Source organism: Carassius auratus, unplaced genomic scaffold, assembly GCF_003368295.1.
Source record: "Carassius auratus strain Wakin unplaced genomic scaffold, ASM336829v1 scaf_tig00014423, whole genome shotgun sequence".
Classification (NCBI taxonomy): Eukaryota; Metazoa; Chordata; class Actinopteri; order Cypriniformes; family Cyprinidae; genus Carassius; species Carassius auratus.
The window spans coordinates 1-15,000 of NW_020524496.1; the positions used below are offsets into that span (position 1 = coordinate 1).

At 37.9% G+C, this 15,000-nt stretch overlaps 1 protein-coding gene and 1 pseudogene across 1 annotated transcript in view; one reads left to right on the forward strand and one right to left on the reverse strand.

Annotated features, from left to right (window-relative positions):
- Positions 1 to 1,358: 1,358 nt before the first annotated feature.
- Positions 1,359 to 2,909, reverse strand: LOC113074381 (early growth response protein 1-B-like; annotated as a pseudogene).
- An 8,668-nt stretch (positions 2,910 to 11,577) lies between these two features.
- Positions 11,578 to 15,000, forward strand: part of LOC113074379 (steroid 17-alpha-hydroxylase/17,20 lyase-like) — an 8,290-nt gene continuing 4,867 nt past the window's right edge. The window contains exons 1-3 of the mRNA XM_026247214.1: positions 11,578 to 12,109; positions 12,776 to 12,914; positions 14,811 to 15,000. The exon at positions 14,811 to 15,000 is cut by the window's right edge and continues 40 nt beyond it. Of these exons, the coding sequence (XP_026102999.1) occupies positions 11,798 to 12,109; positions 12,776 to 12,914; positions 14,811 to 15,000 (641 nt within the window). The 5' untranslated portion in view covers positions 11,578 to 11,797. The remainder of the gene's footprint in view (positions 12,110 to 12,775; positions 12,915 to 14,810) is intronic.

Here is a 15,000-nt window from a genome sequence, read left to right on the forward strand (position 1 = left end):
CTGACAGTCAAAAATCAGTAATAATTCAAACTTATCAAAATAAAATATATAAAATAATGGTTTCTATTTTAATATCCTTTAAAATATCATTTATTTGTGTGATAAAAAAAAACATAATAATCATTCTGGTCTCAAACTCTGACCGTGTGTGTGTGTGTGTGTGTGTTTGTGTGTGAAGCACCTGTTCTGCAGTTGTGTTGTGTTGAGCCCTTTCACAGCTTAAGTATGAAAACTATCAACAATGGACAACATAACACAAAACAGTTTGAAATAAACAAATGAAAGCAATCTGAATTATTCAGAATCAATTTCGAGAAACATATATATGTGTGTGTGTGTGTGTGTGTGTGTGTGTGTGTGTGAGAGAGAGAGAGAGAAAAACAACCATACAGACAGAGAGATTTGGTGTTTTATAGTCCGCCAATAGTTGGCGCTAGACTGACGTCGTTAATATGAAAAGTTGGAACATTAATTTACTATTACTGTGCAATGTGGAAAGTAGCACTAAATAGTGAGTTGTGTACAAAAGTATGGATCTTGCTTCCTAATGCATACATGTGTATTGGCATAATCATTGAAGACTCCGAATAATGTCAATAAATAAAGTTTTATTTGAAACATTCAGTAGCCTCAAAGGCGTTTAACAGAGTTTCATTGCACAAGAACAGTTTTCAAAGGCGAAAGACAATAATATCGAAACGACCTCAGGAGGCCAATCTGCACATCCACGTGTGCTACTGCAACTCAACTACGATGTTGAAGTGTTAAATACTCCAGCGCTTCAGGTTCCCAAGAACCAACCAGACACATTCTACTGTCAAAAGTGGAATACAATCACTTATGGAAATCTATAAGATAGATTCTTCGTATACTCTCTTGAAAATCGACGATACAAAATTACGGTCATAACGTACAAATATATAGAGCTCTTTTCGTGTGCTTTATAAAGTGATGTATCAAATACAACAACGTGTGTCGCATGCCAGCGTGGTGGAGCGGTGTAAAACAAGTACACGTTCACATCAAGACATGCATGAGATTTCAGAAACAACATCTGAGGTTTGAGAGAGCGACGTTCTCGAAAAAAAACATGGTTTTGTGCGACTTAAACGAGGCGCTGTCCACCGGAAGTGCTGAAACACGTCTGGCTCTGACAGACAAAGAGTTTTTAAGCGTTCCCTCGCGTGCCAAGCTCGCTTCAGGCTTTGTTAATAGACTCTTCCACTTCCAAGTTTCGGACTGCAGAGCACGCAGGGGCTGTCTCGCTGGCAATGAGCTACATGCGTTGCATGCGCGGTCGGTGCGAGCGAGCCAAAACCTCGGGTAGAATTGAACCAACTGAAAAGCGTCCGGCTTACGCGAGTCCGGGGGAGGGAACAAAGCGCACGCCGCGGCCAGGAGCTCCGTCTTCTGCTGCATCCTCTCGAGTTGCTTGAGATGCACGCGTCCGTGCCGCTTCCTCTCGTCGCTGCGCGCGAAGCGACGCCCGCACACGTCGCAGGAGAACGGCTTCTCGCCGGTGTGCGTTGCGCATGTGGGTGGTGAGGTGGTCACTGCGGCTGAAGCACCGCAGGCAGACGCGGCACTGGAAGGGTTTGTGTCCGGTGTGGATGCGGACGTGGCGGTTGAGCTCGTCGGAGCGCGAGAAGCGGCGCTCGCCAGTTCTCAACCGGGCAGGAAAAGGGCTTCTCCGCGCGCCGCGCCCTTCCTGCCGCGCGGTTTGGTGCTCCGCGTGTTGGTGGCCAGCAGCGAGTCCAGGAACGCGGGTCGTGGCACACGGGTATGAGATGGTTCCGGTAGAGGCTGTTCTCGTGCGCCGCGACGGGGATCTGGAAGTTTAACGCGCTCGCCTGTTCCAGCGGCTCTTGCTTGATCCACGTGTCCAAAACCGATTCGGTCTCGGGACCCAATGGTGAAAGCAGGTCAATGATGTCATCCAGGTCTGACAGCTCGTGGAAGCGAATCCGTCGAACAGATCGCCTCCGTTACAGCAGCTGCCTCCGCCGAACTCGCTCTTGACGCGGAGTTCGCCTCCGCGAATTCGTCCAAGGAGTCGTTGCACAGCGATTCCGGGGAGCCCAGCGAGCTGCCGGTGGATAACAGCGGACTCCTGGCGCGACAGCGCGCTTCCGCGGGAGTTACCGGAGAAGTTGTCAGAGATGCCGACAATCTCGGTGAGGATGCTGAGAAGCGCGTCTGCGCTGCACGGTCCGGTCTCCGTGTAGAAGCTGGCCGGTGTATGTGAGAGGTGACGGCGGGAAGCCATCGTTGGAGCAGTCGGGGAAACCGGCATCCAGCGGCTCCGCTTTGGGCTTCAACAACCGCAAGCTGTGAGAAGAAGAGGAGAGAGATGCGTTACATAAGCTGTTGACTCACTGCATCAGGACTTGAACGCAAACTATAAGTGTGCTGTTGCATTCAGTGCATTGCATGTAATTTGATCTCTTTTATCAATAAATCAGGTGCTTTTAGGAGTTAATGTACTGATTTAATGTGAATAAGATAAAATCCAGTGCTTACCAGCATCAGGTTGATTCTGAACGGCGGATTGTTCCTCCAGAGGAAGCGTTTGAGCGCAAAGCAGATCCAAAGCGCTGAAGTCCACGGTGTTCAGCATGATGTCGATGTGAAAATAGAGCAAAATCCACAAGGAATTATCTCCAATTGGCAATCCTGCTTTGGGATTCCCTTTCAGTCAGGCTTGCTTCAGGTTGTGGTCTCCGTCGATTCGTTTACCGGAATTCCTCGTCCTGCTTTTATATCGTTCGGCTCCGCCGAGGCTCCGCCCACCGCTCATCTACGTCGGCAGGAGGATTCCCCGCCGTGTGCTGACTCTGGACGGCTCTTGCCCAAATATGGGCAGAGGATGTGACGGGGTTCCCCTCCGAAAATGGGCATGGGGCGTGACGTAGCGGCGACTTTCCTGAAGACCATTGCGGAAAAATGAGGCGCGTTTTGAATGACAGGCAGCCATTATGTTCGCAATGGAACAGTGTCAAAGTGAAATAGCCTCGGGTGACTTTTGACAGACGATATGATGGGTTAAAACGATAAACCGCGCAGCGAGACAGAATGCACACCCATGCAATGCAAATATAACAGACTTTTAACTACAGACGAGCTAGCCTTGTTTGCATATTGGAGATTAAACCGATTTGTAACAGGAAATGTGTCAAATATCAAGCCTCTGTTTTGCATCTGCAACCATCTGTCGAGTAACTGCTGGCTGCATGAACTTTGCTCTTTTTCCTGATGTTTCGTAAAGGAAACTGGTTCTAGATCAGCTGTGCAGTTGATGCAGCGTTCAGAGGATTTCAGCACCGCGGACAGCGACACTGCGTCCTGCATACACACACATGCATGAGATCTTCCCGCCTGCAATAATGCATCTAAATCTAATGCTAAATCGACCTGACAATCAAAAGCAAGATCGTTTATTATGCTTGTGCACGTTCATATGGCTAATATGAGTCGAAAGATTTATGCATGTATGTTTGCATGTATGCAAACGATGTAAGATCATCGTCACACAGTAAAAAGCGTGACTGAGAATAACATCTGCTCCGAATCGTTTTATTTTATCGCGTTAGGTAACGCTTCATTTCTCCAGATCGCCTAATGAGCCGTGGCGCGCATTTGGACTGCAGCTGCATCTATGATTTCAAACATGAGTCATGAAGTTTCTTTTGATAATGACATTTAACCAGCATCCAGCCTTCAGCGCCCATGGAGATTCATTTATTAGATGATGAGACTCAGGTGGAGCTTCATTCTGAGATGAATGCAACGCTGCTGAAATAAATTGGTTCATTTTGAAAGGAGCCTAAACAAGTGGGGAAACTGCATGCAGTTTTATTCAATAAAGAGAAATTGTAATATCTTGTGCAATTTAGCTTTTCAAGTTAATGTATTTGTTGTTGTTGCTGTTTACAGGTGTTAAGCACTTTTTAAGTATCAGTGATTCTTCTGATTGTTTTAGCTCTCAGATCCCCCAGGTTATACATGAAAAAAACGAATTAATTACTTACCATTCTTTTAAAATCATCTGACTTTAGCATGCATATAATATTCAAGCATTATCCTTCTGTATAGCTGTCTGACTACGTAAAATAATTGAATCATGTGAAAAGTCATTGCATTTATTTGTGATTTACACTCTTAAAAAATAAATGTCCCAATTCCCTCACAACTCCAAGAATCAGATTTGGTTCGCCGAAGAACTCTGAATGAGAATGAGAGTCAGATTTGGAGGAATGTAGCATTGCATCAGTGTCTCGCCAATGGATGTGAATGGGTGCCGTCAGAATGAGCGTCCAAACATCTGATAAAAACATCCCAATAATCCACAGCACTCCAGTCCATCAGTGAACATCTGGAGAAGACAAAACCTGAAACACATCCAGCATTAAGATGATTTTTAACTCAAAACACATAGAGTCTATAATCATAATAACACTTCCTCCAGTGAAAAAGTGCTTCTGCTGTTTGTCTCTCACAGATTAGTTTTAGATCTGTTTAAACGCTGCTTGATCTGTGCAGATTTCTCTCCTGATTCAGACCACAACACGTTTTCACTGGAGGAAGTGTTATTATCATAGACTCTATGTATTTGAGTTATAAACATCCAGATGTTCCCTGATGTACTGTGGATTACTTGTGGATTATTGTGATGTTTTTATCAGCTGTTTGGACTCTCATTCTGACGGCACCCATTCACTTCCATTGATGAGACATTGATGCAATGCTACATTTCTCAAATCTGATGAAAAACAAACGCATCTTGGATGGCCTGAGGATGAGTAGCCTACATTTTCAGCAAATCTCCATTTTTTGAGTGAACTATTCTTTTAAGAGTGTATTCTACAGTGTGTAGAGACAGAATGCGTGATGAATTTAAAATGTTATGTTGAACATGTTTACAGTAAACTGTAATGTGTCCCTGGAGCACAAAAGCAGTCATAAGTACATGGGTCAAAATTATACATTTTTACTTTTATGCCAAAAATCATTAGGATATTAAGTAAAGATCATGTTCCATGAAGATACTTTGTATATTTCCTACCGTAAATATATCAAAACTTAATTTCTGATTAGTAATATGCATTGCTAAGAACTTAATTTGAACAACTTTAAAGATGATTTTCTCAATATCTAGATTTTTTTTTTGCTCCCTCAGATTCCAGATATGCATAATTGATGCATAAATCTTTTTTTTTAAATGTATCAACAGGCACGTGCACAGGTAGGGCTCAACCTGTGCAGAGCACATGCCCTTTTTGCCCTTACACTCCGAAGTGCCCTTTTTTTGGTGGTGTTTTTTTTTTTTTTTATCACTGCTATTGGTCATCCTTCACGTCTGCCTTTCTGTTTTACCAAATGAAAGTTCTTAAAACGAGCTTGTGTAAATCTTATTCGATCCTCAAGCGGTCACTAAGCTGATAACTCCGCCCCCTCTCATTAAATCAACTGAAGTTCCACAGCAGCCGCACAGTAGACAACAGCTGAGCTGAACGAAGTTTTGCAAAGGGTAAATAAATATCTTGTTGTTTTGAAGAAGTACTAATAAACACTGTCTATAAAGGCTCATATTTTATTTATTTGATGTCTGACTGACTCACTGAGACATGTGGGACGTCGCCTGAGAGAGAGGGCTAGCATTTGCCATCTAGTCATAGCCAATACATAGCCAACACTTAAATAGCCTGTGCAGATAGTAGCATTTCATCTTTTATAAAATGCTAATTTGGCCAAATGCATTTTACCACAGGAAAAACTGAGCGCTCCGTCTATATAGCTACAAAAACTAGTTTGTAACCTAGATGAAAATGTAATGTGATGCCCGCAGCGGCAGGCGCCGTCGTCGTTTTAATGACGGACAGAAAAAAAATCTACATTTGCACACATTCGCTGATCAAAAACTGTATATTGATAAGTAATACAACAACATATAATTTGTTTTACCATCGGAAAATCATAATAGGTGCGCCCCCGCGCTGTTTCGAACTGGAACTTACACAGCGACGAGTGATCCTCATCACCTAGACAGTGGCGGCTCCAGACAATTTTGATTGGGGGGGCAATGGGGGGGTCCTGGTCTTTTCAAGGGGGGTCTCATGAAAACCAACAAAAAATACAGTGGACATGGCTAATAACTGCATATTTCTGCTACTAAACAACAAAAACACCTTTGCAATGTAAACAAATGACAGGCTACATTTGTTATTCATATCCTTCACACTGCACTTTCATGTCAGGTATATTATGCATTTTTATTGACATTGATATTTTTACATTTATTTCCAGATAGATATTATTGAGTTTACAGGCTAAAGTGGTCTTGCTGTTGTAAACACTGTTGCTTTTGTAGAAAAAATATTTGCATCACATTTAAAATATAATTATATTTTAATTCATTTCTGAATTGTTTTTATTTTATAATGATAATTCAGAGAATGAGAAAATCTGAATAAGCCTTACCAGTGTTGTGATAATTATTTTTACGTGTTAAAAATAAATAAGTACTGTAATATAATAAAAGTTTATTCAAATAACATAAAAAAGACCAGACCCCTCGATGCCTGTGAAACTTTTCTCCCTCAAACAGCAGCACGCTAGTGTTACTTCTACACTACAGGCTACACACCGCAATATAAACAACGTATCTGCATATTCTCACATCACATCGTTATTGTAAAATAATAATAAGTAAATAAACACCAAAATCACTTCGCTGAGAATGAAACACCACTCACCAGCTGCCACGATGTTGAAAATATCCTCTAGCAATTAAAAAATGCGCGTGCAGCATGAGGAATCTTCCTGGTTGGATGAGGTCGTAGCCAGGTGAACGGTCATCATGTTGGTCATTTTATTTACGGCTAAATTATTATTAATAAATTGTACTAATATTATGATTGGGCGTGGGCAGGCATTCACAAAAGTTTATGTTATTTCAAAAAAAAATTGAGGAAATTTTGCTTTGACAAAAGGGCATTTAAGGGGCAAAGGAGAAGGTGCTTCTTTCGGACAATTCGATCAAATAAACCAGCTGAAAAAAAATGGTTCACCGGTTCTTTTGCGCTCGATGTAATGCCGTCATTGGCGATGATTGCCCTTCATTCAAGCCTTTGGTTTACCCGCGCTTATAACATTAGCACAGAATCAGTTCAGAATCAATCACCAAAAGAATCAGTTCGGTTCAGATGCGCGCTCTGTGTCAGTCTGCTTCACGCTGAATCACGCATGCGCAGTTATCATCAGCTCATCGGTTCTCGAATCGGACGCGTCCGACAGAAACGCTTCTCGGTTCAGTGTATGAATAAATGTCGAAATAATTATTATTTATTATTGTTCTGCGTAGTTTGAAGAGAAACGTTTTTGGATCTTTATCCCGAATATATATTTTTTTTAATCAGGAAGAGGCTGGGGGGTCAAATGGGGGGTCAAGGCATTTTTTGGCAGGGTCTTGAGACCCCCCAAGACCCCCCCTGGCGCCGCCGGTGCACCTAGATAACATATTTCTAAGAAATTTCTTCTTTGATTTATGATTGCTGATACACTTAATTTATTAACATTTAGGCTAATCATGTTATGGTATATTCTCTGTATACTCTCTTTATAAAATGTTGTAAAACATGGTTTTACTACAGTAATGTAGTAGTAACTAAAAAAAAAAAAATTACAGAAGATCACTGAAATCTTTATATTTTAATCATACAGAATGTAATTCGTGATTAATTCCAAGGCTTCATTTATTTGATCCAAAATACAGCAAAATCAGTAATATTGTGTAATATTTTTACAATTTTAAATAACTGTTTTCTATTTGAATATTTTAAAATGTAATTTATTTTTGTGATCAAAGCTGAATTTTCAGCATCATTACTGCAGTTAGTACTCTTCAGTGTCACGTGATCCTTCAGAAATGCTTTTCACTGCAACTGTACTTTTCACACTATTTTTATTTATTTTTTTCATTGCTGGCTTATTTTAGGGGAAAGTGTAGTGAATAAGAGACCTTCGAGAGACCAACATCCCTGGTCCACCACAGTATCAATTTTTTGCCAGATACATGGCTCACAGAAGGTTGCTGTTGTATTAGGTTTAAAGAAGCCCTTAAAACCCTGTTTATCTATATTATTATTATGGTTGTTATTAATCGTGAATAAATCTAAAGCTTTTGAGACTATTATTCTGTGTTATTGAATTTGTCATGAAGATGTGACCATTTCTTCCTTTTATGCAGGCTTACTAAATAATCTTGATATAAAAAAGGGGGGGGGGGGGGGGTGCCCTTTTTCAGTTTCAGCACATGCCCCTCAAAAGGTCTGTGCACGGCCCTGTGTATCAATATGACAGGTTTTGTGCTTTGATTGCATGCTGAGGTTAAATGTCATTATCGTCTTGCAGCGCATTGTATTTTCTGCTTCCGGTAACCGAGTCCAAACAAGGCTCTGTCTATAGTCTCCTGTGACAGCCTGTCGCACGTGATTCATCTGTTTTTTGGCGACATCTCTATCGTTACAGAGCCCTGAACCGTCGAGGCGTGGGCGTGCTCCGGGGCAGCCCGTTCCCGGTAACGAGAGGCATTCCCGCCAAAAATACAGGCTCGCCCCCGCGTGCTGGAGGTGTGGATCTCACGCTTGTGATGACAAGAATACATGTGCAAACAGAAGATACCCTGTAAAAGCAGCAAAACCCTGAATGCTAGCTAGCTCGTTACCTCAGATTTTGGTATAATAACGTCTTTTGTAAGTAAAAACTATACACTACCCTTTAATTTATGACTGATGCAACATATGTGACCCTAGATCACAAAACTATCCAAAAGGGTCAATTTGAATCTGAAGTCTTACACATTCAAAGCTATTTTGCGGTGAAACATAAGGTATACTGCGTTCCATCTTAGTAGTTATTGATACATTTTAATTGAAATCCTCATACAGTATGTTCAAACAAACAAAATTGGTGTCACATAATGTAAAAATATGGTAAAAAGTGGAACCTGGTGATATGATGGTTGACTTATGTTCTTATAAAAAGTATTATTTTCTGTTCTTCAGAATCAGCTCATGTCCCGGTGGGATTTTTAACCTCTTTTTCTTAATCCACGTGTTTCGACTGTTCAAGGTAAATGCATAAGTCCCTGATATAGGGCATGCTGACGTTACGGGAGGACATTGATTAATGAAGAAGGCCTTTTAAAACACTAAATAGATGTTTTTGTGCTCCCTCAGGTTCCAGATTTTCAAATAGTTGTATCTCAGACAAATATTGTCCTCCTAAAAAACCACACATCAATAGAGAGATAATTTATTCAGCTTCAGATGATGCATAAATCTCAATTTCTAAAAAATACAGTTATGTTATGTTGAAAACATGCTAAAAATCCATCCGTACTTGTTTCTGAGGGTTAACCTGTGCTGTATGTGATGGTGTTTCTGCGGAGGGTTTGAGACGAGCCCGATGATGAAGACTGACCCCAGATCAGAGGTGTGTGTTTCTGTGTGTTGTGTAAGACGGAGAGAGAAGAGACTCAGCTTCACTCCTCCCACACACGAGCATCACCGCCTGACACACACACACACACACACACACACACACACATATATATATAGAGCGCTAACTTTTATTCTTGCACATGTGGGTGTTTTCTCTCTCTGTGTGTGTGTGTGTCCTTGACTGACTAAGTGACTGAGAAATGCTTTGAAAGCCTCGATGACTCTGAAAACATCTTCATCAGGGCCAGAAACACATCCAGCCGGAGAGAAACCAGTGCAGACGAGAGAAAAGCACAGCTGTGATTGATTTGTGTTCTCTGTGTTGTGTTCATCACTAAAGGCTTTCATTCACACGAATGATTTTAATATGTGTGAGTCAGTGCATCTGCTCAATCTGTCCAGTTCCCATGATGCTTTGGGAAGTTTATATGATTTCATTTTGCTAAGGGACGTTTGATTTGGCTTCCAGAATTCACATTTACACACACACACACACACACACACACACACAGAGTTTATTTAACAGAAGTTAATGTTTCAGTTTAAGTGAACACTGATTCATGAACATGAACATGTGTGTGTGTCTGTGTGTCTGTGTGTGTGTCTGTGTGTGTGTGTGTGTGTGTGTGTGTGTGTGTGTGTCTGTGTGTGTGTGTGTGTGTGTGAGATGGTGAGTGATATAAATGTATTTTCCTCTCTGTCCTTTCCCAGATTCAAGGTCAGATGCTGCGGTAAACATTCAGATGTTTACACTGATGCCGAACCTTGGAGCTGAAGGTCGTTTGAGAGTTTAATACAGTCACACCAGACAGAGAGACACGGTAATAATTAGTACTTTTACCTTAAAAAAATAAAATAAATGGTTTGTAAAGTTGTTTTAATATTTATTATTGTTTTAATTCTTGGTTCAATAGTGAAACCTGTGAGTGAAATCTTTTATTTTAGTTTGTACAGATTTATACAGTTTATACTGTTTAATTTAACATTTAATTAACAAAATTGGTATCTTGTTAATACTATTTTGGTAATATTTTACTATTCATATTTAATTATTTATATATTTATATATAATTATTTAAATTACAAATCTTGTTTTCTTATACAGTTTTATCTTATATTTACTAATTTACTATATTTTTCAAAACTTGCATCTTTTTTTGCTTTGGTTTATCCAGTTTTACAGTATTTACTCATCAAAGTAAACTAATCAAGATTAAAATCAAATAGATTTTTTATTAAATATATCTAATTTTTTTTTTGTCTGTAGTTTTACTTTAAATTTACTATTTTAATGCAAAACCTGTATCTTGTTTTTTAATTTAATTACATTTTTAAATTAAATTATATGTTGCAAAATATGTTTCATGTTTTTTTTATTACTTTATTTTTACTTATTTAATTAAAATCCTGTTTTCTATTTTAAATTCTTTTTTATTAATCTATAGAATTTTACTTTATAATTTATAACTTTTTAATTCAAAACGTATGATGTTGTTTTCCTGTTTTAGTCTATGCAATTTAAATTTACATTTACTAATTTAAATTAATTTCCATTTTTATTTTAAACTAAACTAAATTAAACTGATACTTGTATCTAATTTTGTTCTTTTTTATTCTGTGAAGCGTTACATTTATATTTACTTGTAAGTTTCTGTATACTTTTAAAATACATTTTAGTTCTGTCAAAAGCAACCAAACAAAATGCACCTAGACTAACTGAAGTTGGTTCTTTTTATTTTTTATTGTTATCTTTTTTTTTTTACTTCTTTTACACACACCTTTTCAAAACTTTACCTCTTTTTTTCAAAACTTTACACACAAATCCAAGACTCGCACACACAAAATGCAAAACCCATCTCTTTCAAATTGAAGCTCTGCATTCAAAATATCACAAAAACATCTCAAAAACATTTTCAAACACCTTTCCTGTAATATTACTTCCTGTTAGATTTGTATGTATTACATAGAGAACTGTAGGCAAAATGTTTTTATGAAATTGAAAACTGACTCTGGTTTTGCAGATTTGGTGTGTGCTTCTTCTGTTTGAGTGTCAGCTTTCAGAAACTGTGTGACAAGGAAAGAATTTGTGTGTAAGTAGTTGGAAAAAACTCCAAGTTTGCAATGCATAAAATATTCTTTTGAAGTCACTGCACTGGTAAATGAACGGTTAACTAGCAGTCATCAGATCTGCTCTGTCATTGGTCAGACACCTCAGGGTTTCTGTGACCTCCAACCCCAAACCAAGGCTGGTCCGCTGAGCAGTTATATGAGCTCTGGGAGCGTGAGTCTGTAGGTTAATGAAGAGCATCATGTGTTCAGTGAGTGTGTACTGCTGCATTGTTCTGCTGCTGCTGCTGCTGCTGCTGGCCAGATGCATGCTGGGACGGCGCTCGGTGCCATGTCTGCCGAGGGTGCCGGTGTTGGGCAGTCTACTGCACCTGCGCTCGTCTCTGCCTCCTCACCTGCTCCTCACACAGCTGTCACACAGGTACGGCCCTCTGTTTGGCCTGTACTCCGGACCACACTTCACACTGGTGGTCAGCGAGATCAGTCTGGTCAGAGAAGTGCTGCTTCAGCGCGGCCGAGAGTTCGCCGGACGGCCCAAGATGGTGAGCACGACGGTCTGAGACCTATACTGTAATATTGTGTTGATAGTCAGTCTCATGAAAAAAAATTGTCCAAGACAGATTGCACCCTTAAACTAAGGGGAAAAAATAAGATTGTATATTTTGCATATAGAAAGTTTTCCATTTCGATTATTATTATTATTTATTTTTTTGCATTACTTTAATAAATTATGATGATATGATATATGATTTCTTTTATAAATATTATTGTAATAAATGTAAATAATATTTAATTTTTTATTTTTAAAAGATTTAATATAATTTAAATCTATTACAGTTTTTTTTCAACGGCTTACACACATTTTCAAAACTTTGCCTCTTTTTGTTCTTCTTCTTCTAAACTTTACACACTAATCCAAATGCAATATAAGAAATGTTATCATTACGCATAAATACTTTAGAATTAATAATCTTTTACATTAGAGTAATGACAATGTATGTTTATAGATATTTTAGTAATAAAATTTAAGATGAAAATGATTAAATGACTTTAAAATGACTAAATGCTTAATTGTGTAAAAGTAGTGCAAAACATTATTTTCCTTTTAGCTTTTGGGGTAAAATATGATCTGTATATGTTGAAGTAGGTTTAAATGAGCAAATCTTAACTTCCCTTTAGTTTCTAATCTCTCGCTCTGGTATTTAAAGGTGACCACAGATGTGTTGACTCAGGGTGGGAAGGATATTGCGTTTGCAGACTACAGTCCGTTGTGGAAGAACCATCGGCGTCTGGTGCACAACTCCTTCACTTTGTTTGGAGAGGGATCTAGCAAACTACAGACCATCGGTAAACCAAACCGACATTAAAGCCTGGAAATTTATTATATTTAAACCTAAAAGTGTTTCAGATTGTTTTCAGATTGTGATTAAAGTAAATGAGTGGCATCATGATCATGTGACTTCATGAGATTTGTATCCTATGGAAGCCCGTTACTGCCATGGGGTAAAAAAAATAAAAAAAAGGTAATTGTGACTCTTGATCTTATAATTCAGACTTTTTTTAAGAATTGCAATGTAAACTTATGATTGTGAGATGTAAACTCTGAATTGTGATTTCGATATAAACAGAATTGCAATATAAACTTAGAATTGTGAAATATATTTAGAATTGCAAAATATAAACTAAGAATTTTGATATAAACTTAGAATTGATATATAAACAGAATTGCAATATAAATGTAGAATTGCAAAATATAAACTAAGAATTGTGATATAAACTCAAAATTGCGAGATATAAACTTAGAATTGCAATATAAACAGAATTGTGATATAAACTTAGAATTGTGAGATATAAACTTGATTGCAAGTTAAAAACTCAGAATTGCAATATACATTTTTAATTGCAAAATATAAACTAAGAATTGTGATATAAAATTAGAATTGTGAGATATAAACTTGATTGCAAGTTAAAAACTCAGAATTGCAATATACATTTTTAATTGCAAAATATAAACTAAGAATTGTGATATAAACTCAAAATTGCAAGATATAAACTCAAAATTGCAATATAAGCTTAGAATTGCAATATAAAACTTAGAATTACGATGTAAACCTGGAATTGTGATATAAACTTAGAATTACGATGTAAACTTAGAATTGTGATATAAACTTAGAATTACGATGTAAACTTAGAATTGTGATATAAACTTAGAATTACGATGTAAATTTAGAATTGTGATGTAAACTTAGAATTACGATGTAAACCTAGAATTGTGATATAAACTTAGAATTACGATGTAAACTTAGAATTACGATGTAAACCTATAATTGTGATATAAACTTAGAATTATGACGTAAACCTATAATTGTGATATACACTTAGAATTATGATGTAAACCTATAATTGTGATATACACTTAGAATTATGACGTAAACCTATAATTGTGATATACACTTAGAATTATGATGTAAACCTATAATTGTGATATACACTTAGAATTATGATGTAAACCTATAATTGTGATATACACTTAGAATTATGACGTAAACCTATAATTGTGATATACACTTAGAATTATGATGTAAACCTATAATTGTGATATACACTTAGAATTATGACGTAAACCTATAATTGTGATATACACTTAGAATTATGACGTAAACCTATAATTGTGATATACACTTAGAATTATGACGTAAACCTATAATTGTGATATACACTTAGAATTATGATGTAAACCTATAATTGTGATATACACTTAGAATTATGACGTAAACCTATAATTGTGATATAAACTTAGAATTACGATGTAAACCTAGAATAGTGATAAACTTAGAATTGCCAAATATAAACTCAGAATCGTGAAAGAGAAACTTGATTGCAAGATATAAACTTTAGAATTGCGAGATACAAACTTAGAATTGAGATATAAAATCAGAATTACAATATGAACTCAGATTAGCAATATAAACTCAGAATTGCGAGATAAACTTAATTGCAAGATGTAAACTCAGAATTGCGAGATGTAAACTTATAATTGTTAGATGTAACTTTATAACTCGCAAATGTAAGTTGTCTGTGTCAATTCTGTCAAAAGTCTGAATTTTTTATTTGTTTCCTTTTATGGGGGAAACAAGCTTCCGTAGGATCCACTGTATACACACACATGCTGTTCTTTTTACTGTCAACTATAAACTACTATCTCCTATCCGCTCATATGGTCCTGACCAAATGTGTGTGTAGTTCAGGAGGCTGCAGAAGATCTGTGCGAGGAGCTCCAGTCCTGCAGAGGTCAGAGTTCAGATCTCAACCCGGTTCTGATGCGTGCCGTCACTAACGTCATCTGCAGGCTGGTGTTCAACTCCTCGTACCAGCGCAACGACCCCGAGCTCCTGACCGTCATGGATTACAACGACGGCATCGTCCAGACCAT